Source organism: Balaenoptera acutorostrata, chromosome 17, assembly GCF_949987535.1.
Source record: "Balaenoptera acutorostrata chromosome 17, mBalAcu1.1, whole genome shotgun sequence".
Classification (NCBI taxonomy): Eukaryota; Metazoa; Chordata; class Mammalia; order Artiodactyla; family Balaenopteridae; genus Balaenoptera; species Balaenoptera acutorostrata.
This window is the reverse complement of record NC_080080.1, coordinates 69876243-69901307: the sequence shown is the minus strand read 5'-3', so window position 1 is coordinate 69901307 and position 25065 is coordinate 69876243. Positions and strand designations below refer to the sequence as shown.

Genomic DNA, 25065 nt, shown 5'->3' with positions numbered 1-25065 from the left:
GCAAAGAGAGGCATTTCAGTTTGAAAAGGATTCAGCGGAAGAGCGCACGTTCAGTTCTAAGACACATTTCTGAAATCAGTTATTTTCCTAATGAAAGAAATCAAGCTTTGGGGGAGTGATTCTTTTGGTATCAGTGACCATTTATCAAGGCCAAAGGTGCTTATTGAGCTATATACTAAGTGGTATACAGACATGGTTAAAGACACAAACTGTGTTTGCAAAGATCACACAAATCAGGGGCACTGAGAATTTTGATCACAAAATTAATGACATTAGGAATAATTTCCCTCACTGTTTAAGAAACACAGCACTAACCCCAGTTCCAAAGATATCTACTAAGGAGGATTCCCAATGCCATGTATCGATAATTAGATCTCCCCTGTAATGCACTCTCCAGTCCCATTTACAAATGTTTACTGGAAATTCTACCAGTATGCTGTAATATCCTCTTATTCAAAAGAATCACGCATCTTTTCCCCCAACATTGGTTCCATGTGTTAGGTAGCAAAACAACAATTTCCCCAGTTTTCAAACTCTTAACCTTACAATCATCTTTGCTATCCTTCCCTTCCTCCACTAAATCTTTCTTTTGGGCTGTTTTTCATATGATTCACTTATTTTCATTCCTACTCGGTTTAGACCATTGTAATTTCAGGCCCAGATTACTATTACCATATATAACAGTTTCCTCACTGCTTTCCCTTTTGCTGATTTTTCCCCTCTTCAATCTCTCCTTTCTTCTCCTGGAGATTAATTTTTCTAAATCATCACCTTCATTTTGCTTACTATTACTTTCAGGACAGAGTATAAACTTTTCAGCCTAGCGCTTAAGGCAGTTCCCTTCAACATTCTTGCCAATACCTGTCTCTATTCAGGCCATCCCACAACTACCTAAAATTTATCTACCAAGACCCAAATTTGAGTTCTCAATGAAGGATTCGCCTCCACTGTTTCACCTTCCTCTGTAAGTATTTAAGTTTATACTTAAATACTGCTCAAATCAGAATTTCTTCCATTTAGTTTCTTATTTAAATTACTTTAGGTGTGTCACTGTTGCCTTCTCAGCCAGATAAAAAGTTCCAAGACTAGGAACCAAATCATACACTTTCTTTGTATTCCTCTACTCAATATTAAGTCCAAAGCAGATGCTCAACAAATACTTGTTGACTCCATTGACTAGACACTCCATAAATGACTTTTTGAATGCAAACATAATAGACGATGTTATTTAAACCAGCTGAACCTAAATTCTATTCCAGGAACTGAACAAGAACAAAGGGAAAAGAATGTGATCCCTGTCCTACAGAGTTAACAATTTACCAAGAGAGACAGACTTACAAACAACTTTAATACAATATAACAATTACTTCATGGCTGAAATGAACTAATTACATATAACACAAGTGTTGTTAAATAGAACTAATTTTGATAGGGGAAGGGAGAATGCGGGTGTTAGCTCATGGAAAGGCTTCACATGATAAAATATTAATTCAAGTTAGGCCTAAAAGGATGATCATGTGGGAAAGAAGGGAGAAAAAGCAATTCAGGAAGAAGGAGCAGCATATATAAAGTAATGGAAGTATGCACGTGCAGGTCATGTTTCAACATAGTTGGGTGAAGCCATAATGGAGCATGAGTCTGGCAGGGGACAATGAAGGAGAGAAAGACGAGCAGTAGGAGATGAAGCTGGAAAAACAGACTAGATATAGAATGTGAAGAACCTTGACTGCCACGTTTAATGCACTACTTTTGAAAACAGGGAACCATTAGACCTTTTAGAAGATTGACATGATCCAATCTATTTTCTGAAAAATAATTCTGGTAATATCTGTAGAACACAGTGAAACAGGCAGAGCTATTGGAGCCATGGAGACAAATTAAGAGTCTATTTCTATAACACAAGTGAACAAGGATGAAAGCCTGAAATAAGTGACAGAGAACTGGGGTGGCAGGGAAATAGTGTCAAGCCACACCTGAGGTATGTAGCACATTGCAGGAATTTAATGAAGAAAAATCTGTGAGAAAAAATAATGCCAGTCACCACATAACTTCGTGTGTCAACTGAATGTCCTTCCTATAGAGATTTCTATACCTTTTATATTTAAATATTGATATAATAATTTGTAATCATTAATAATAAACCTACTTAAAGAATATTTAAAATGCCTAACAATCCAAGAACCAATTTCATAAATATATAAAATCTTTCAAACATCTATATATCAGTATAAGTAACGGGCTAATAATTTCAGTTTTACCAAAGAAATTATTCAAAAGCACAAATATTTAGGTTAACTAAGAACAAAGATGTAGGTGCTGTGATATTCACGTAAGAGTTATATGACCAACCAATTGAATTTTTAAACTTTAATATATATCATAAAAGAACAGTATGCATAATTCAAACCTAATAATCATATGCTATATATTCTTTTCTTTCTTTCTTTTTTTTATAAATTTATTTATTTATTTTTGGCTGTGTTGCGTCTTCGTTGCTGCGCCCAGGCTTTCTCTAGTTGCGGCGATCGGGGGCTACTCTTCGTTGCGGTGCACGGGCTTCTCATTGCAGTGGCTTCTCTTGTTGCGGAGCATGGGCTCTAGGTGCACAGGCTTCAGTAGTTGTGGCACATAGGCTCAGTAGTTGTGGCTCGCGGGCTTAGTTGCTCCGTGGCACATGGGATCTTCCCGGGCCAGGGCTCGAACCCGTGTCCCCTGCATTGGCAGGCGGATTCTTAACCACTGTGCCACCAGGGAAGTCCCATTCTGTGTATTCTTTTTTTTTTTCCCCCCAACTTTTTATTTATTTATTTATTTATTTTTGGCTGTGTTGGGTCTTTGTTTCTGTGCAAGGGCTTTCTCCAGTTGCAGCGAGCGGGGGCCACTCTTCATCGCGGTGCGCAGGCCTCTTACTGTCGCGGCCTCTCCCATTGCAGAGCACAGGCTCCAGACGCGCAGGCTCAGTAGTTGTGGCTCACAGGCTTAGTTGTTCCGCAGCATGTGGGATCTTCCCAGACCAGGGCCCGAACCTGTGTCCCCTGCATTGGCAGGCAGATTCTTAACTACGGCGCCACCAGGGAAGCCCCTGTGTATTCTTAATAACTAAAAGTTTCATGTTTCCAAAAAGTGAAAGTACAGATTTGTATCACAGCAGTAAGAAAGTCAGATAAACATACACTCAGCCCTGTTAACTTGGTTACATGAATATTTGGAGTATGGATGCTGTTAATAAAGGAGGATATTAATTTATTTTTTAAAAAACATATTATATACAGACTAAACCAGCTCAGTCATCTGTACCACATCCTTTTCTAGCTTCAGTTCTGACCACAGCGTCCTGAAGAAAGGTGACAGGGCACAGCTGGAAGGGTGGACATCTGCCACACTGGGCAAGCTGGGAACTAACCACTGAGGTAAGCTGAAAGGAGGGCTCTGCCCAACAGGGGCCGCGTCAACAGAGCGGCTCCCTCGAGGACACAGATGAAGACCTGAGAGACCTGGTCATTTTGCAGTGAGTGGAGAACGCAGCAGGCTGAAAAGAGAAGTGGACGACACAGGAGGAAGCCTATACAAAGCATGAGCAAGGTGGAAGAGTATGGTTGGTCACCTGAGTGGCTTGGAAGCTTGGAATTTCTATCTCATTTCCAGATTCCAAGTGTACATTTTAATATAAATTCCCTTTTCCTGAAGGGAGAAGACGGCTCATCCCATCTCCTTGCAACCTAAGCAGCACAGCAGCACAGAGATCAAATTAATTTTAATTCATTTCCAAGTATACCACTAAGCATTACCAGCGATTATTATTTCTCTTGCTTTACTAACACTGATAGAAGATAAAATATTCCACTGGTATATTATTTTTAGTTACTTGCCAAAACTGAGCCCTGGCAACCTCAACTATCTTTGGTTGGGCTTTCCTCCACTCCCTAGGCCTTACCGGGGAAAAAAAAAAGCAGCCTTCAAAAGCTGCTGAATCAATCAATGCACGTCCACTTCACCTGCCTGTAACCACTTTTCACTTGCGCCTCGCGCTGCCTGCCGGAGCAGTTACAGTTCTAGCGTCTGCGTCAGACTTCCAGGCCACATACGTCACCAGCCACGCAGGTGCGCAGGCAGTTCCAAACCCCGCAGCCGGCTCACCAAGTTACCGGGTCTACACTTGCACCTCCCAGAATCACAGAACCTAAGATACACGTGAGGTGACGGCTGCACCGCTGGCTGCCACAGCTGGATTGCCACTGGGAACTAACTGTTCCAGTCCAACCTGAAGCCACAACTCGGCCCTCGTCTTTACTTCCTTCTCTATGGGTTGTTTTTCAAGCTTGAAATTCTTCTAAATTTCCTAAGAATTTTTATTGCAAGCAACAACAGAGAAATCACTAAATCATAAAAGGATAGAAATGTCCAGAAGTACAATGTTACAGTACAAAGCCTCAAAAGGTAAATGGTGGGACTTCCCCAGGGGCACAGTGGTTAAGAATCCGCCTGCCAATGCAGGGGACACGGGTTCGATCCCTGGTGCGGGAATATCCCACATACCCTGGAGCAACTAAGCCCGTGTGCCACAACTACTGAGGCTGTGCTCTAGAGCCCGCACGCCACAACTACTGAAGCCTGTGTGGTCTGGGGCCCACGTACCACAACTACTGAGCCTGTGTGCTGCAATTACTGAAGCCCATGCCCCTAGAGCCCGTGTTCCGCACCAAGAGAAGCCACTGCAAATGAGAAGCCCGCACACGGCAACAAAGAGTAGCCTCTGCTCGCCACAACTAGAGAAAGCCCGGGCGCAGCAACGAAGACCCAATGCAGCCAAAAATAATAAAATTATTTTAAAAAAAAAGGTAGATGGTAAATATTCTTAGATCTCAGGTTTATTCCTTCTTGTTCTCTTTAAGTCATGCCTCTAGATTTCTTGGTTGGAAGTGAGGTAGGGAGGATGGATAAAGAATAATCCAGAAACAATTAATATACCAGCCACTGTACTAAGTCCACTTACATATATTTTTATTTAATCCTCACAACTCTGTAAGTAGATATTACCATTAGTTTGCAAAAGAGGAACCCGAAGCTCAGAGAATTAAAGTAACTTGCACACAGTAAAGAAGAAATATGGAAGAATTCAAACCCAGAAGTACGGTATTCAAAGTGAAAGACAGTCTAAACTTGGCTTCTTCCCTGGTGGAACTCTTTCCCTTTATGACTAAAAATGTATTGTCTTTGGTTCTTCTGTACCCATTTTTGCTAATACCTTCCTTTTTTTCTACTGGGTTAAATCTGGAAGCTCCTGGCTATACTGAGTTCATGGGGAACCACGGGAAAGTTTCCACACTGGCATAAGAGTTTGGTTATGTCTGCACAGTGCCTTTAAAAAAATATGAATATGAATGCTTTCTCCAGTTGCCCCAACTATTTATCATCTTAAGCCTTCACTCATATATGTTATCTGCTTAGTCTTAAAAGCTGGTAATTTTTTAATATATATATATTTTCAGATTAGTTTCCATTACAGGTTATTACAAATATTAAATATAGTTCCTTGCACTATGCAGTAAATCCCTGTTGCTTATCTATCTTATGTACAGTAGTTTGTATCTGTTAATCCCATATTCCTAATTTATCCCTTCCCCCCTCCCTATTCCCTTTGGTAAACATAAATTTGTTTTCTATGTCTGTGAGTCTGTTTCTGTTTTGCATACAGATTCATTTGTATTATCTTTTAGATTCCACATGACACCATTTAATATTTGTCTTTCTCTGACTTACTTCACTAAATATAATATTCTCAGTCCATTCATGATGCTGCAAATGGCAATATTTCATTCTTTTTTAGGTAAAAGCTGGTAATTTTGAACTGCACCTTTCTCCCACCCCCAACTGTGAGATTATGACTAATGGTCACTTAATATTGGAAGCTAGACTGGGCAAAAAAGACTTACAATGTCACCTTGCTTTCCCCTCACATAAGGTTAGTCAAAGGGCATTTTATCCTATCCCTCTAATTCTGTTTTATTGCTACAATAAAGTTACGTATATTGAGCAAGTTAAAAATAAATTTTGATACTTCATAAAAATAATTCAAAAAATTCTCACCTAGCCCTAGACCCACAAATTCATCAGGAGCCTGATCTTTTGTTCCAGTAAGAGATCCTTCTCTGCCTCGCACTGTTCCAGAAATGTACCGAGGTTTCACTCCAGTTCCTATAAGTTGTGCAAGCTCCAACTGACTGATGCACTTCAGAATCTTAATTACAAAAAGGAAAAAAATTTAAATTCCATGTTACAAATGTTCGCAAAAATATTTAAATGTACGCAGTCACGATTTAAACATAGGCTACATTATAAATCATTATAAAAAGCTAAATGTACTTACCCTGAATGTACTAAATTAATTTTCTCCCCAAACACTTAAGCATGTCAGTGATATACTGTTTAGCATGAGCTCATTTTATAAACCAGATTGCAAAGCTGAAAATAAAGGAAGTGCTTATACCTCATGCCATGAATTTCCTAGATAATTTCCATCTGTATGAGCCACTGTGATAAGTGTTTTAATTGTGTCAATGTTCTTCTGTTTCATTTCGGTAATCCCAGAACTCACTGTAAGTAAGGTAAATCTTGCTAGCGCCTGGACATATGCATCTCTTTCCAGCTATGAAAAAGAGAAAAAGCAAACTTACATGGTTGTAAACACAACAGGGTAATCCCTAGATCCCTACTGACAAACTGTTTACTTGTTTAGTAAGTTTTTAACTAAGTCATGAATTACATATAATACCTCAAACTGTAGTTTTTTTAATTTTAAGATGAACGAAGCAGAAAAGGATGAATTTCTAAAACTGAAAGGCAATGGAGGTGTCAAATCAAGAAAGATTTTAGTGACAATAATTCATATATATAGTAAAAAAAAAAAAATTCATTGAACATTTATGTTTCAAATGACTGTGTGAACTAGCAGAAACCTGATTTATAAATTTGCTCATTTTTTCTCTACAGCTAGACTGTGCTTTTTAAGCTATAACATTCATAATTAAATGTGAAATGGGTTTTTAAAAAGAAAGCAGGCAAGCACTGGTTAAAATTTATTATCAGACAAAGCATATAAATTACTAGAAGGGGCTGTCTTCATAAAAATTATGTTCTAGATACATGGGTCTCTTAAAGATAACTTGTTCTTAGGATAGGTAAAGTTATAAAGTAATATATATATAAATATATAAAATGTGAAAAACATATGATTCAATAAATAAAAGCATGCAACACAGATAAGATATTCAAATTGCAATATAGGAATTCAAACTCTTGGAAACTTTGTACATAGCTAATATTCTACAGAGAAAAACTGCAAACCAAAGTTATTATAACGAATTTTAGACACATCAATAAAGAACTACCCTGTTCCGTCACAGCTTCTTGGACATGTAAACATTAAGACTCATTTAAATTCCATTATAAACTTGAAATTCATTTTTAATAATTTCAACACAAGAAATAATTTAAACTGTAGTAATGACAAAAGTAATTTACGTTTTCCAGACTGGCTACAAAGGCAAAATTCTTTGTTACCTGAATGCTGAAAATGCATGCAATTCTGATTGCACATCTTATACCTTCCAGGCAAAGAGAGGCTACCTCAGTATCATCACAGTCTTGTAGACCCACACTGAATGCAGCCAGAAAAGGGGTCCAAGCCAACTAGAAAAATTAAAAATTTGAAATACATCACAAACATCAAGTGATAATTAAACTTTATGATAATACTACATTAACATTTCTCAGATTTCAGGCAATTTGAGGAAGTTCTGAAAAAAAAGCAATGAGTTTCTTGGAAAGCTTGGAAAGTTACTTGGAAAGCTTTCTTAGACAAAGGAGAAACTATACAATGCCGCTTGGGCTTAAATAAGTGGGAGAGCAAAATTGTAAATTTGGGAGAGGACACTAGGCATATTTTAAGCACAGCATCTATAAATTATTCACATTAATGAAAAATGGGAATAGTCAATACTCATAAATTATATTAATTTTACCCCTGACTTCAGAACTCCTCTCCCTCTGTAAGCTGTGTCTCTTGCAATATTTCATGGACTAATTTTATTTCCAAGAAAATCCTTTTAACCATTTTCCACTTGTAACAGTTACATTACTCTCTTTTCTTTAAGCCTGCTCTGTGGACACATTTAGTCTTATTTTTTTTTTTTTTTGGTAGTCAAATATTTTACTTTGCAACATGAGTGATATCTCTGGTTCCTAGTTGGACAATATTTTAAAATACAGTTCAATAAAATACATCTTGATTACAGACTATGAAAGCCAACAAACACTTAATGTAATGTAAAATAAACAAAAAAAGAGAGCTACCTTTGACTACTGAAAATCCTCATATCAAAACACATGTGTATATATTGGTGTGTGCATGTGTGTGTACAACTTTGAAATGTCTGATACAAGAGTATTCGCTGCTTTTAATAGGTCAAAATGAAGCAAAACTATATATCCGTATAGCCATACAGATGAAAAATATTTATACCAGTGTGGCACAGAAATGGTAACTGGAATTTTTTAAAGATGTAAAAAAATTTTAGCACTATTAAGAAAAACAGAATCACCCAAAGCTTTGCTTATTAATGTCAGAAAGTTTAGAAGCACAAGTGTAATTCCTAAACAGAGGAACATAAGCCACAGTACCTAACTTCCAGTCCTAGCCTTGTTATTTATTTAACCTCTTTTTTTCTGAACCTCATGTCCTCCCCTTTGATACCTGGCCTGCCACTATAGAGAGACGCTGTGGGAAGCACAGGAAGTGCAGTACTTTTAAAATACAAAGCACCACATTAAAGTAATAAATTACACATCCTATTATAAGTGAAGAAACAGCACATCTATTTGGAAACCTGTGTAATATTTTATACAAGGAGAAGTATAAGGTTCTTAAGCCTGTGACAAAAGGTTCAACCCCACTGCAAATTAAAGACAATGACTTGTCTTATCAAATTATACCTAAATAACATCCAGAGGACAGTGAAACTGTCCCCTCAAATGTATAAATCTCTACAGAATACAATCTGGCAATATGTAAAAAGGTTCTTAATAAGGTTTTCATCCCTTAATATTATACCACATTCTAGGAATCTCTCATTTATTCCCTTTACTCAGCCAATGCTTATTTACTGAGCACTAACTACAAGCCAGGAATTGTGCTAGACATTGGGAAAAGTCAACAGAACAGATGTAGTCCCTTGCCTCATGGAGCTTAAAGTCTAGTAAAGAGATAGACATTCAGTTTTAAAATAAATAAATGTATAAATACATATTGTTATAAATACAATGAAGGAAGAGTATAGCATGTTATGAAAAGGGACCTAATTTAGATTAGAGGGGCCAGGGCAGAACTCTCTGAGAAAGTAACATTTAAAGTAGAAACTACTCAGGCAAAGAAGGAAAAAGCATCCTAGACAAAGGACACAGCTTGTATGAATGCTCTGAAGAGAAAATAATTTAGGACAGTCTAGAAATGGAAAGAATACCAGTGTGACTGCAGCACGGTAAGAGACAAGAACCCTAGTGATGAGGTTGAAGGCAGGTGGAGCTAGACCACACATGGTCTACAGACCCTTGGGATGTGTTAGGTTTCCTCATAGTTGCAAAGTCAGTGAATGGCTTTAAGGAAGAAGGTGACAGTTCATTTTGTATTTTAAACATTCTGGCCTCTGTAAGTGGGTAAGAGAAGCACAAAAGTAGACATAAGGACACCAGTCAGGAGGATGTTACAGCGACAAGAGTGAGAAATGAAGGTAACTGGAGACGGTAATGACAGTAGAAATGGCAGTCAGAGGAAAGGTTCTTAATTCTAGCTTAGAGGATTAGTTTAAATAAAGGATAACTAATCCAGAGAATAGATCATAAAAGCTATTTATGAAGAATTTTTAATGATATGGGGAAATACTTATGTGAGAAACAGCAAGATACAAAATTCTATACATAGTAGGATCACAACTGTTTAAGATAAATAGTATGTAAACATATTAACAGAAATTTTTTCTGAGTGGTACAATTATGGCTGGATCCTTATTCTTTTTGTTTTTTCATCCTCCACCTCCCGTCTACCAAAAACATTTGAAAAGAAAAACAAAATAAAGGTATAAGATTATTCAAAACAAAACAAAACAAAAATCTGCTTTGTAATTTATTTCGTAATAAAGAGAAAGTATATCTCACATTTTGACAGCATTTTCTGCATTACGCCAAAGGAAGGCCGGTTCTACTCCACTGTTCCTCCTAGCGTTACCTCCCCAGCAGCCCCACTCGCGCCCTGTAACTCTCCATCAACTTTTAGGAAGATCACTATCACATAGACCTTGAAGTAGGGGTAGAACTGTAAAATTTTAGAGCTGAAATCTTGTAGTCATCTTTTACTACCCATACACATATGTAGTTATGAATGAGAACTCGAATTATAATCTTCAACCTCCACAGACCATCTAACCACACTGTGTCACAAACAGAAATGTACTTAACGCATTTTTCCTTCTCAAACTTGACTAGACTCCCCTCCACTTCCCTGCAATTCTTATGAGGCACTGCTTACTCCTTCCGGAATTTGAAGAAAGGATAGAAAAAAAAAAGAATAGGAAAATGAAGAATGAATGGGAAATCAAATTTTAAAGAAGCAGTAAGAATCATTCTTACTAGATCTATAAACATAAGAAAGCTCCCTTTTGGTCCTGACTCTACTTTCTGGGCCCCAGGAATACTCAGAACCCTCAGCTTAGTTCCTGGGCCAGAGCACTGAAAGAGAGTAGGAGGCTCAAGATCACTTTGAGATTTCAGGGAACTCCAAAGCTCTAAATAGAACTCAGAGGAAACCAGGCCAAGGCTTAATTCTCCAAAAATCTTTCTGTTCTTAAGATCACACGCCTATTAATTGCTAATCATGCATACCTTTTCTCATTCTCTTCAAGAAAAATTTTATATTTGCGATCTCCTATATAATATGGCTTTCACTTCTGGGTGTATACTAATGGGCTATATCACTGTATTTCCTTAACTTAAGAATATGCTGAACAGGACTTCCCTGGTGGCGCAGTGGTTAAGAATCCACCTGCCAATGCAGGGGACACGGGTTTGAGCCCTGATCCGGGAAGATCCCACATGCCACAGAGCAACTAAGCCCATGCGCCACAACTACTGAGTCTGCGCTCTAGAACCCGTGAGCCACAACTACTGAGCCCGTGTGCTGCAACTACTGAAGCCCGTGCGCCTAAAGCCCATGCTCCACAACAAGAGAACCCACTGCAATGAGAAGCCTGTACACCACAACAAAGAGTAGCCCCCGCTCGCTGCAACTAGAGGAAACCTGCGCACAGCAATGAGGGCCCAATGCAGCCAAAAAATAAAATAAATAAATAAGTAATTAAAAAAAAAAAAAAAAGAATATGCTGAACAGCAGTATATATAAATATATATACTGCAAGCAAAAGTTATTAGTAACTCTTACCTTAAACATAGGTCTCACGTGCTCCAAATGTGTCGCACTTGTGAAAGGTGCTTGAACGTGGCTCACGGCCTCCATGAGTGCTTTAGCTGTCTTGGCCATCTGTTCCATTTCTAAGTTATACAGAAGTCTTCTTTGTTTTTCGCTGGCTACATCTGAAACAACAAACACTATTAGCATTTAAAATATAAAGCCTTTAAGAATGCTATTTTGATGTTTTAGTATAAAATAATAAGCACTACCAGTTAATACTAATTCAAAATAGTCCTAAGAAGCCAGACACAAAAGGTCACATAATGTATGATTCCATTTAGATGAAATATCCAGAGTAGGTAAATCCATAGAAGCAGAAAGCAGACTGTGACAGCCAGGGGCTGAGGAAAGGTAGGGAACATGGAAAAACTGCTTAATGGATACGTGGTTTTATTTTGGGGTGATGAAATGTTTTGGAACTATATAGAGGTGGCAGTTACACAACACTGTGAATGTACTAAATACCACTAATTGTTCACTTCAAAATGGTTAATTTTACGTTATATGAATTTCAAAAATGAAAGAAAAAAATATCCTGAACTAGGAGGCAGGGATACATGGAAAATCTATGAAAAGGGAAGAGAGGAGGTACAAATCTGTCTCAATGAAAGTACTAGGGAAACAGCCCAAACATGGGCTAGAAGAGAAGAGAGGTAAAAGGCAACGGTATCCTCACATGACACAGGCTTGAATGATCTCCTGAGCTGACAAGAAAACAGTGGCCCTTACACTTGGGATGATTTTAGAATTTCAGCACACCACCACCTCCTTCCCATACCCCACTGCTCAGTGATTTCCTACCACCATATAGAGAAGAGGCCAGAGAACGAGGGATATGAAGATGTTACTATACGGGTGTGGGGAAGAAAGTGAAATCAGATAATTGGCACCTACTTAGGTGTGAAAATGAAGTCTTGATCAATATACTTAATTTCTTAAGTAGAAGCAAGTAAACTACCAAGTAAACTGCTGATTGGTGCTGGACTGCAGTAAGAGCCAAGGATGCCGAGTTCAAGATCTGGCTTTGCCACTCTTTGGGTTTTAGGTCTAGAGAATTAATGAAAGTTTTTACATTGCACTCAGCTCATAGATTCTATGATTTTAAGTTTCCTAACCTCTCTGTACTTGTTTCCTCTTCTATAAAATGATGGAGAACTTACTAAAATTCCTTAGAATCATTCCCTATATTCCCCAAATATAAGGCCATTTATACTCCACTATTCCTTCTAACATTATCTCCATAGCCTCTGACTCTCATCTGATAATTCTTCATCAACTTCTAGAAATACACATATCACACGGGCCTTTTTGATTCTCTCCTGTTGATAGAACTTTGGTACTGCAATCTGTTCTTTTAGATGAAGCTTGAGATTCCACTTCGAAGCGGAAGTTGCTCAGAAAGGCAGGAGTTCTCTTTCCATGTTACATTACTGAGCCACTGCCCTCACCTCATTCCTGCAGTCAGATTTTAGCTCTAATTTAATCACCACCATCTGTACGCACAGAACGTCGAGAATGGAGCCAGGCCCCCCGCTGGCTCCTGATGCTGGTCAGACCTGGGAATGCCACGGCGCTATAACTCGTGGTGCATCTCAAGTAGTGAGTTCCAACCCCCACGAGCTCCCCCATGACCCTAACCTTCCCCATCTCCTTGAATCACCCCTACTTCCAGCTTCTGTTTATGTGTAATGATAGGTGAACCAATGGAAATAAGTTGCTTGCAGATGACAAGGAGGCAGTAAGAAAGAATGAGAGCTGAAGTTTGACTACTGCGGTTGCCTAACCAATCTCTCTAATCTCCAAATATGTGCTGAGATTAACTGCTAAATGGACAAGTGTGTATTAAATGCACACTAATCCATGCATATTATGTAGCACTTTCCACTTATCATCGGTCAGTGCTATCTTTCTTCAGGATACGGGAAAAAACACAATCAGATCAGCAAACTGTGTATTATAATACTTTTCAGTAGAATAATACTTGATCCACTCTAAGTAAAACACTTTTCAAGAACCCATATTTTTCCTCCGAAACAATCAGGATTCAGTTGATTTGGACACTTACTTTGTTTACTTGATTTTGTAGGGATTGTTAGTTCTTTTGTTTCTTTCATTGATATCTTTTTTCCAGCTATTTCATTATAGATGGCTGATAGATACTCTTCAGGAAGATCTTTACTGTCATTGATGCCTCTATTCATCTTAATGTACTGTTCCTTTGTCATTTTATTTTTAACCTAGAAATGAAAAACCATTATAATTCCTAAAAATTAACAGAAAAATACTCATATGAGAGAATTTATAAATACTTTGAGGAGTAGAAAGTGGAAAATACTCAACAAAGCAGACATTAAAATGAAAAAAGGAAGTCACAGAAAACAAGGACAATGTAGGAAAGACCCATCCTGGCAATACACTAATTCACTTTGCTCTGAGGAGCACGTGACTAATTTGTAATAAGAAAACAGGGAGACTGAATAATGAAATTCTTTGTTTTTGCCCAAGGTTTAAGAGCTCTAGTCAGAGTCTTTAAAAAAGGGCCATGACAATTATTAGACACTTATGTTATCAAAAAGATTCAAATCTTAGTTCAGAAGAACATAAATGTGTTTGCTAATGATTTAAAAACGGATTTTATGTAACAGTGGATGCAAGAATAACAAGAGCTGAAATTTATTTAAAATCAGATAGCAATCTCACTGACTCATCATGGCAACTGAATATTAGGTGATCTGGGCAAAGTATCCTTGGAACATTTTGTCTTGTTTAAGAGTATGCTGAACAGGAACATCTTACTGCACACCCTGATAAGTCTTTGGAGTACAAATCTGTAGTACGTAAGATGGTAGCCCTGTCGCCAAACTTGGGAACTAGCACAGACAAAGTGTTTATGCTTTTATATCCCTGAAAACCCAGATGGATAAAACCTGTAAGTCATATGATGTCTCTGAAGATACATTTACTTAATTAAATATATTCCTACCACTTTCCATGAAGAATTTAAGGCACCTCTAAAGATAAGGGTCCTGTAAATTTACAAGAAGGTACATAGAGTAACAATCAAGTAAGTCATCAGAAGTTCGCAAAAATAACTATAGAGAAACCAGAATGTCCAGAGGATATAACTGGGATACAAACATTTATTTAGTTCTGACTACACTGCAAACAGATCTTTCCAGTATGTCAGAAAGGGTGAGAGGAGCACTTTTCCTACAAAAAAGTAAAAATATTACCATAAAAGTTTCCAAATGTAATTTATTATTACTCAAGGGAAAAAAGCTCTAACATACTAAAACTTTGAAAACTTATCTTGAGTCATGGCACTTAAAAAACATTAAAAGAAAGCCATTTCACCTGAAGTTCTAATGAATACTAAAAAAGCAATGACCCAGGGATACCAACATAAAAGACCACACAAGTGCTGCCAATAAGAGGCTAAAAGAAGATTAACATCACTGGAAATTTTGAACATGGTATAATGTCTTAGCATCATGCCAATGAGCGACAAAGACAAGCCCTGGAAGAAAATCTGAAGTAGCAGCAAAGTATATTTGTGGATCTGGGCTGGGAGGTAGGGGTAGGAGCTCCAAGCACGTTGGAGAAGAGACTACATTAATTGCAGATACACAAAATAAAAATACACTGCTCAAACAGAAGACTTCTGCCACAGTGGGATTCTGGAAGTAGTGTAAAACATAATCCTACTTTTCTTCTCCTGCTTATCTTTTATGGAACATTTTACTCTTGACTTTTATTCTCATGTGCTTAAATTAAGCTGTGCCTAATTAAGTTTTAGTGCTTAAATCACTTAAAGCCAATTGTTACTACTGATGAAGATTAATAAACAAAAAAACTAAACATGCTCTAAATGTATTTCAAAAATTAAAAAAAATTGTCTCACACTATATATAAATGGTAGTTAACTAAATATTCTAGGTGAAAAAGGAACACAAATGACTTGTTAAATTAACCTATTTTAACTCTGAAAACAACTAGGAATGAGGAGAATTAGTTTTAAGAAATTCCTTTAAAGTTACCCGTGTTCTTTAAAAATGACATCATTTGTTATAGTTCATATAGCCCTGCATCATAAATCATATAAGGTCCTAATTATGGGTTCAATTTTCTAACAGTCCACTTAACTTCACAGGAACTCACAAGCTGCTTAAAACTTTATAATTTTTAAACTCATAAGCTGTTTTAAACCTTATAGTTTTTCCAGTACATCTCAGATTAGTAATAAGTATATAGTGTATTTCTCATCGTAAGAGTAATACATATCATTAGAAGCCTATCCGTAAGAAGTACTAAGAAATTCTTGCAAATAGGTTTATTCATAAAGATAATTTTCCTCAAGTTTTTGGAAACTAAGCATAAAATATCTAAAACTTTAAAAATAATGTTTTTGTTATTGAATATCAGAAATCAAGTGACAGTTCCTTAATATTTAAAGTAAAGGAATTACAATTTAATGAAGCAAATGAAATTTAAACACTTCCTGGATGTCTGGTATTTTAAAACTATGGTTAATTTTTAGGTGTAATGGCACTGTGGTTATGTTTAAATACAGCATTTCTCTTTCAGATATATATACTGAAATAAATACAGATGAAATGATATGATACATGAGATTTGCTCCAAAATGACCTGGGGGAGAAAAGGGATATATATAGAACAAGACTGGCCATAAGGTGGGAACTGTGGAAGCTGGGTGATAAGCACACGAAGGACCCACTATACTAAATGCTCTGTTATTTAAGTTTGAAATGTTAAAACAAACAAACAAAAAAAAGATGGTTTATATGATGTTTTTCCATGTTGTAATAAACACAGGCAGAAGAGCTATAAGCACATTCTTAGATTAAAATTTACCTGAAGTTTTATACAGCTGTCAATCATGAGAAAGACAAATACAGATTTTACGGATATCTAAAAGTCTAATTAGAATTACTACCAGAAACTGCATTTGTAAAATGTACACTACACCAAATTAAATACCCCAATTTGGTGACTGGTTCAACTAAATTAAGATTAAAATTTCAACTATTACTTACTGAATTCAAAACAATTTATTTAATTTGTACTATTTATTGTAAAACTGGCTTGGAAGAAGACATACCTGTGGGCTGTGAAGATCTGTGGTGAGCATGATAATTGAATAAGCCAGAACATACGCAGTATCTGCACTAGCAAAAAGGGTTTGTCTGCAAAAATAAATGTTTCGTGTTATGAACTTTTACTGTTTACAGTTAGCATTTAAATAACTCACCTCAAACCCCATATCACTTTTAGTTTTCTCTTTCAGGATTTATGTTCTATCTCACACTATAATTTTTTATGGAACTGTCTCATCACTTCCAGATCGTATATAATAATAACTTATAATATATAATAACTTATAACTTATAATATATAAGTTCCCTGGGGCAGGGGATTATGAATCACCCGATGCTCCCCAGAAGCGGGTCTTGGATATAGTCAGCAACCAATAAGCAACTTGAATCTGAATCCTGCTTACCCTTGGTTGCATTCTAGGTATCTTGCAGCAAACTTTTCCATCAATCGATCAATTTTCTGAGCTTCCCCTGGAAGACGGAATCCTTCCAGAAACATACGAAGGGCTGAAACAAAATCCTTTCCTGAAAAGTCATGTTGGTCCACATATGCATACATGACTTCTTTGTTAAATTTATCATTATCTCCCAGGAATTCACCCACTTGAGTCTACAGAACAAAAGATAGAAATTGATATCCTAATAGACTGTTACATTTCCTACACAGTCAATTTTTTAAAAAGCAGAAAAAGTCCATAAGATCCACAGGTTTTAACCACAGGGTTAATTAACTATTTCAAATGTGAAGTTAAAAGCTAAACATACTAAATGTATTTAAAAAAAAAAAAAAATCAAGATATTCTTTTGAGTATAGAGAATAAAAAAGCAAAATTAAGAATAGCTAGCTTATTTTTACATACTTAGGAGGGCATCTTAAAGGGGCAATAATATGTATTATTATTAACTTAAAAAAGAATTTTATAGAAAAAGTTAGAATGAAATAACATGGTGCTCTTACAGAGTCTAATCTTTCCTCCTGATGTAAGAATTGGGCAATATCTTCAGGTGTAGTGCCAAGCATCCCTTGTTCTTGGAGGTACTGTATTCCTCTCTTTGGTTTCTTAGTAAATCTAGATGATGTTAAAGTTAAAAGGAACATTAGAAATAGAAAACCATTTGTATTCTCTGAAAAGATCTCAAACTACAGTGAATTAATTTTGTAGCACTTAGAAAACAGAAGTTTACTTAAAATAATCAATGTATTATTATTGTACAAAATGTACAAAAATAATATACTATGCAAAGTTTTCTTTGAAAAGGATCTCAAATGGAAGGTGACCTTTATCACTGATATGGATCATTTCACAGATTATGTGAGATAATGCCATGTAGTAGATGAACTTTGAGTAAGGATATGGATACTAAATATCTCATACTTTTAATATATATATTCTCCTTAGTGCTCAAGTAATCTTGGCTCATTCTCCTTATAGCCATTGATTAATTCTAAGTTTCCTGCTTTTAAAATACAGAACTTGAATTTTGGTGACTGTTTTAACCACAACCTGATGGCATCATTTCCTTTATAAAAAAAAAAGTATTTATATACCCAGTGTTTTCAAAATAAAGTCCACACTGATTGGAGTGACACACAAAACCTTTCTCAATGTGGCTCATTTCTTGAACATATTTAAAACAGAAACGGACTCATAGACTTAGAGAATGAACTTATGGTTACCCTGGGGGGGGGAAGGGTGGAGGGAAGGGATAGTTAGGGAGTTTGGGATTGACATGTACACACTGCTATATTTAAAAAGGATAACCAACAAGGACCTACTGTATAGCACAGGGAACTCTGTTCAATGTTATGTGGCAGCCTGGATGGGAGGGGAGTTTGGGGGAGAATGGATACATGTATATGCATGTCTGAGTCGCTCTGCTGTGCACCTGAAACTATCACAACATTGTTAATTGGCTATACTCCACTATAAAGTAAAAAGTTTAAATAAAAAAAATATAGTTCATTTCTCTCTCATTTACTCCCACATATCCCTTTCCCATTCTCTAAACATAAAGGGGATTTGCAGCGTCTATTTCCTCTATGTGCCCTTTCCCTGCTTCACTCACTGGGGAATTCTCCTCCATGCTTGAAGATCCAATTCAAATGTCACCTCTTTCTTTCCAAATCATTTACTTTCTACTTTTATTGTTCCAATAATTAGTTTGGTACCTCATCACCGTCACCTGGGTATTGCAAGAGTTCTTAACTGGTCTCCCTGTCTCTTGTTTTGCTCACATTACAATCCATCCTTCAGGCTGCTGGCAAAGTCATCTTTCCAAAACAGAATCTAATGCTGCTGTTCCTCTGCTTAAAATCCTTCAACAGTATGCCAATGCCAAGAACAAGACAAAACCTCCTTTACACAGAGAATGAGGCCCCTGTAATCTGGATCCAACTCGATGCTCTCATCTCACCTCCTACTTCTGCCCGTCTCCCCCGCCCCTGCCACGCTGAATAGTAATAGTCCTCAAATGTTCTCCCTTTCCTCTGTGCTGCTGCACATGCCATTCTCTTTGTCTGAAATGTCCTTCCCTGCTCTGTCCTCCTCATGATTCCCCTGTCAAGTCCTAATTAAACCGCTGCCACGTACATAAATTAAAGTCAAGCATTTTTCCCTGAGATAAACACAATCTCTGCTCTCTAGAAGCTCTCACTCTAATGGAAGAAAAATTTAAAAATTATAACAGTAAAATTATTTTAAATTTTTTATAAATTAAAAAAATATATAATAGTAAAGATGCAACCAATAACGCATCCACAAAGTGAGAAGACAGCACAGCAGAGGAAATGTCTAATTAACAGAGATGATCATGATCTATTTCCTGGGAAGGTGACTGTGGAACTGAGCTTTTAAGAATGATTACATTTTCTATAAACAGTCAGAAAAAACATCCCGGACAGAGAGGAAGAGGTCATACTAATACACGAGGGCATAAAGCAGCATCATATTATAATAAGTAGCTCTGCATTGTTGGAAAAATGAGGTGAAATAAAGAAACGGCAGATGATCTAGCTTAGAGTCCAGCAGATTTAAATCATGACGGGTATTATATGCTATTACAAGAAGCTGTGGCTTTATCCTCTAAGAGGAAGAGAGGGGAGAAACAGAAGCAGACTTTCATTCAAGAAAGATTACTCCAGCTAAGTGTAAGAAAAGACTAGAGAATAAATAAGACCAAAGAAAGGCAAGCCAATTAAAAGAGTATACTAGTCAAGGCACCAAATGGTGACAGTTTGACTTGAGCGAACAACTGGGAGACAAAGAGAATAAATTGCAGAGATATTCAGGAAGTAGGATCAGCTGGATTTAGTGACAAATTAGATCCAATGAGGAAATCTAAGGTAATTCCCGGGATTCTGGCTCATAAACTTAGTAGCGTGCTGGGGTTACTAGCCTGAATGGGAAATACAGAAACAATAGGGTTTTCTGTTTGTCTTTTGTTTTGGGTTGTACTGGGGAGTTGATTTTGCAGACTGATAAATTTGGTTGTGGACATGCTGAGTGTGAGAAGCTATGCAATGTCCAGGGGAGATGTCCATCAGGCAATTACAGATGAGTCTGGAGTTCACCGGAGTTTTTAATGTTAAAAATAACACTTGGGAACTGTGAGATGTTACCATATAGTAGCTGAAGTCATGAGAAAGAACATGATCATCTAGAAACTACAAAGAAAAGGGCTGAGGGACAGACCCTGGAAATGTTGAGATGTATGCCCAGGATGAAGAGCCCATAACAAGACTGAGATGGCATGGTCAGAGGTAGGAGAGAAGGACAGAGTGGTGTCATGAAAGGAACAGTCGCGGAAGGGTATCCTGGGAGCACAGCATTCTCATCAAAGCGTGAAGCAGAAAGCCAGCCGCGTGGCACTGCAGGAACTGGAGTGGCACTCCAGAGGAACAGTGGAGGCAGGGGGACGTCTGCCCTGGGGCCCTGGGAGGACTCCCTCTCACTCCTAAGTCCTTCGAATTGAGCGGTCCTACCTCGGCCGCACTCTGTACAACACTCCATTCTGGACTTCACACAGTACTATTAAGAAATATATTTTGCCCATACTTAGACTGTAATCTTGAATGTAAGGACCAGTGCCTTCGTGATCCTTGGCACACAGTCCCAAGTACCAAACGTGTGTTCGCTGAGTGACCAGCAGAATTTCAAAATGAGTATCTGTTTGCACATACTAGACGCTGAGACCCCCAAAACAAGGGCTGTTTCACTCATCAGGTTTCCCCAGCACTTTGCATAATGTCTGGAACAGATGGGACTTTGATAAATACTGACTGAACAGCTAGAATAAATGAAGTATTGATGGCTATTTCCTGAGGCTATTTTTAAGATTTTATAATTTTATGACAATGAATATGTGTACATTTTATCAACTTTTTTTCTTTTACATTATCAGTGAAAAAGGGCACCAAAAACCACTGCTTAAGACTCAGGAAGAAATGCTTTACAGCAGAATTAGCAAGCCAAGTAAACATATAAGAGAATTTTTTTTTAACAGTTTAGATTCATGGACCTAGATTCATGGAGAAAGGCCAGCAAGTTCAGTTTTCCTCACAGCATCTCTTTGAAAGAAGAGGGGGCAGTAAGAGGAAGGAAAGCAGCACGGTATGATTCAGACAGGAAAAAGTCCAGGAGCAGGATGACGGCACACAACTTACTAGGAAAACTGATTTCACAAGATCAGGGTCTCGTAGAGTACCCAAGTTTAAAAAGGAGGTTATCACCTTATTAACATATAAAAATTCAATCAATAACGATAAATCAATAACAAGAGTAGCACATTTGTAACTGAAGTGGAGAAAATACAAAACCTATAAAGGGGCAACACGAGCAGGAGAAGTTCCATACTTTAAATCTGAGTTATCATCTGCTTGGGGAATATAATGCAAGATTTTATAACTGAGCTAAATAAACAGTGCAAAACTGCACAGAGGATGTTTGTCAACAACACATAAAATATAGTGCAAAATTAATGCACATTACAAGGGTCTGTTTGGGCTAGACTGCAATGAACAAGGGGAGCTGACTAAGGAGTCACTAGAAGTCTTGGATCCAGGAGAGCTGTGCTCCATTTTATTCTCTGAAGGGTGTTAATAAGAAGGGACTAAAAATAATCCAAAAATGTAAAGAAACCCAGGATAAGGGTGGCATAGTACTGGCAGAGGGGTATTCGATAACATTTCTCCTTAAAATCGGACACTCACAAATCTATCCCTTGTTCTATTATTTCTTTTTGCTGCTTTAGGACTTCAAATTGTTCTGGATTATCAGTGCCAGACATCTGTGTGCTGTAGCTGCCTATTCCTGATGATGATGTTGACTCCAGGGAATTTAAACTTCCGTATCTGTTTATTGTCTCAGGGTGTTTTACTTCACTCGTCTCTTGCTCTGAGGGTTTTTCCTGACCTGTAAGTAGAAAAACTGATTCAGTAAATTATTCTGTCAAAGGAAAAAAATTTCTCAAATAAGGCAAGCTATTTCAATGTTGCTTAGATAGCTATTTAATACAAATAACATATTAGGTGCCGCAACAGATAATACATACTTTGATATTAAAACACACTGCAATTAGTACAGGTACAATCTGCATCATTAGGAGTTCTTTTCGCAACTATAGTGCTGAGTATCCACTGGGTTTCTGCTCTCAGCTCGTGTCTCACAAGGGACAGTCTTCCCTCAAAGGACTAAGATAACACCAGGATAGCCCTGCAGCTATGAGTTTTTCTCTGAGTAAGGGTAAACGTCAAACATAAATGAACAATTCAATCTTCTTAAAACATTTTTGGCTTTTTTATGTTTCTTCTATAATTATCCTTTAACAAAGTTGCATAAACATGATTCACTTTAATATGATATTCAAAATACTTTTAGGAAGATTTAGAAAGAAAAAAGTTTGGATAACTAAGCTGGGAAATTCAAAATTTTAAGTTCGTTATTTAACTCATAGAGAATGCTTCTTCATCAGCTAAATGAATAAAGATGTCAGGAAACTGGCTTAATGGCTTCTGCAACTATCCTCCAAAGCATCATTTACTTAAATGACAAAGAATTCTACTCAAATGTCACCTTACCAAGAGTTGTCTGAGAGTTGGGATTCACATACTGATCCTTACTCCATTCAACCATACACTTCAAAATTGACACTAAGCATTCTAAACCTTTTTTCCTCAGGCTCAGTTCCTACAAAATAATTCATAAAGAGAACAAAAACAAACAAAAATCTTTTAAGGAAAATACACAGCTCCTCCTCGGCAAAGTTCAAATTTCAAAATGTTTTTAAAGTTCTTACCTGAACATTACTCATACCGAGTTCTTGACTGCCCCGTCCTTGAGCAATTTTTGATAGATCATTTACTAGTCTTTCAAATATGTTTGCTGCATTTAAGTCACAATCATAGTTTACATAAATATCCACTACACTCTGAGCATCTGTAACAGTACAATATGTTAATTTTAGGCAAAATTAGGCATCTAGTATATGAATATATTTGGCCTTTTAAATACCTCAGTAAGAAAGAGATAATAAAGAAGGATAATTTCAAGTACCTGCACAAATCCTTGTCAACGTCTGAATAACCATCCATTTGTGGTCAAATGAGCTGGTAGAAGTCTCCAAAATGTATAGGAAAATTTCTTTAAAGAACACCTGTGATTAGGGAAAAACCTCCATTTAAAATATTGTTTATAATTCATATATGTGATCACTTTTTAAATATCCCAAAGCTGCAGAGCAAAGATCAGGACCCAGGGTCCTGGAGTTCCACTCCTGTTGAGTTCCATTTCTGAGACATCAGGACTTAACTTGGGTTGGTCACTTACACTGGCCCTTGCAGTAAAGAGCTATACTTCACATCACTGTATTTTGTTATCACACAGCCACTACAAAAGAAATCTGCAAAAATTTGGAGTTCTTCTGGGAGATTATTTCTTAAACACATTTACAAACTAATAAAACTCCTATTTCATTTTTAATCCCCCACAGAGCATAAACTATATTCTGTTCATCAGTTATATTTTTCAGACATTATAGTACTGGGCAAGCCTAAGCGCTCCTAGATTTTAAAGTAACTGACGTTGTCATCTACACAATAGAAAGGATCTAGCTCCCATATACTGTTATATTTGTATAATTACTCACACAAGTGGGAATCTCTTTTGTCTGAAAACTACAAACTATTTCTTACTATTCTTTACACCAAATAATGTCAGGCACAAAGGATTTAGTCAACCTCATTTAAAAAATTTCTATTTAAGAGCTAAGAATTTTCAGATTCATATTTATTTTGGAAAAATGACTACAACTCAACAGTGGATGAGTGAAAAAGAAAACCTAAAATAACATATTAACATTTATGGAACATATGTATTATGAATACAAAAATTCATATTTGTAATTTTAGACTACCAACATCTTCTCCCTCCCAAAAGGACAAAATACCCTTGTGATGTGCTTTTCTTTCACAGAATTCAACACATTTCTATTACTTGCCTAATGTCAGCATTTCCCGTAAGACTGTAAGCTCTAAGAGGGTAGAGACAAGGTCCCTCTTGCTAAGCATTGTGTCTACACTGCATGGCAAATATAGTAGGCATTCAATACATATTTATGGCCACAATTCTCAAACACTGCACCAAGTCACCCCAGAATGCTGCAGCAAACTCAGAGGGATGCCATGAGAATTTCTGAGGGAAAATTCAGAGAGAAATACATCTGCTGGATACCTCAAAAAACTTCACAGTTTCAACATCAATTAGATCACACGACATTCCTTTCAATGACATCATTATTTTTGCAAACCTGGGGTTTAGTGGTTGCTATGATAAGAAGCAGGTACTGCATGAAAATCAATGAAGGAAATGAGGGTGGTAATGTCCAATTTGATTTCAAGGTCTGAGAAGTTTGCAGTGTCCTATAGGCTCATACATTCCAGTAGTCAGTAACTGTTGACTATTTAAAAATGAAATAAAAACATTTTTTCTTTCAATTTATGTGTGCTTCCCCCCATCCCCCCGCCCTGCCCCCAAATGCAGACTTCATTGTTAAGAAAAATACTTGTTAAGTTGTTTGGACCTAACTGCTTAATAAATGGAACTATTAGGTATTTCTTCTGGAGTAAAGTACACCATGAAAAGATTAGAAACTCTAATGGTACCATGGATCAAGAGAATTTGAAGCTCTCTGATTTATGGGATAAATAAAAAAAACACAGATTTGGAGAAAGAGGGGGGAAAAAAAGCCTTTAGCTACTGTCTACAGGTTATCAAACTGCACTAATATGCAAAAGCCTATTATAGTAATTTAAGACACCATGCCTATCAACAGGGGCTCTAAGAAAACCCAAAATTCTAAAGAGTTATAGAGCACCTATCATGTAATACATGTAGAATAACAGTTCTATCATAAGCACTTTGTCTTCACATAATTTCT

General features: G+C 37.0%; 1 protein-coding gene across 2 annotated transcripts in view; it reads right to left on the bottom strand.

The window, feature by feature from the left end:
* ARFGEF1 (ADP ribosylation factor guanine nucleotide exchange factor 1) overlaps positions 1 to 25065 on the bottom strand; it is a 146295-nt gene that overhangs the window by 29868 nt on the left and 91362 nt on the right. For both annotated transcript variants that reach the window (XM_057531943.1, XM_057531941.1), the window contains exons 11-22: positions 23184 to 23283; positions 22927 to 23066; positions 22709 to 22817; positions 21842 to 22043; positions 17591 to 17702; positions 17037 to 17242; positions 16638 to 16722; positions 13584 to 13755; positions 11489 to 11640; positions 7561 to 7689; positions 6488 to 6646; positions 6088 to 6238 (exon numbers count right to left, since the gene is read on the bottom strand). In XM_057531943.1, the coding sequence (XP_057387926.1) occupies positions 6088 to 6238; positions 6488 to 6646; positions 7561 to 7689; positions 11489 to 11640; positions 13584 to 13755; positions 16638 to 16722; positions 17037 to 17242; positions 17591 to 17702; positions 21842 to 22043; positions 22709 to 22817; positions 22927 to 23066; positions 23184 to 23283 (1717 nt within the window). The remainder of the gene's footprint in view (positions 1 to 6087; positions 6239 to 6487; positions 6647 to 7560; positions 7690 to 11488; positions 11641 to 13583; positions 13756 to 16637; positions 16723 to 17036; positions 17243 to 17590; positions 17703 to 21841; positions 22044 to 22708; positions 22818 to 22926; positions 23067 to 23183; positions 23284 to 25065) is intronic.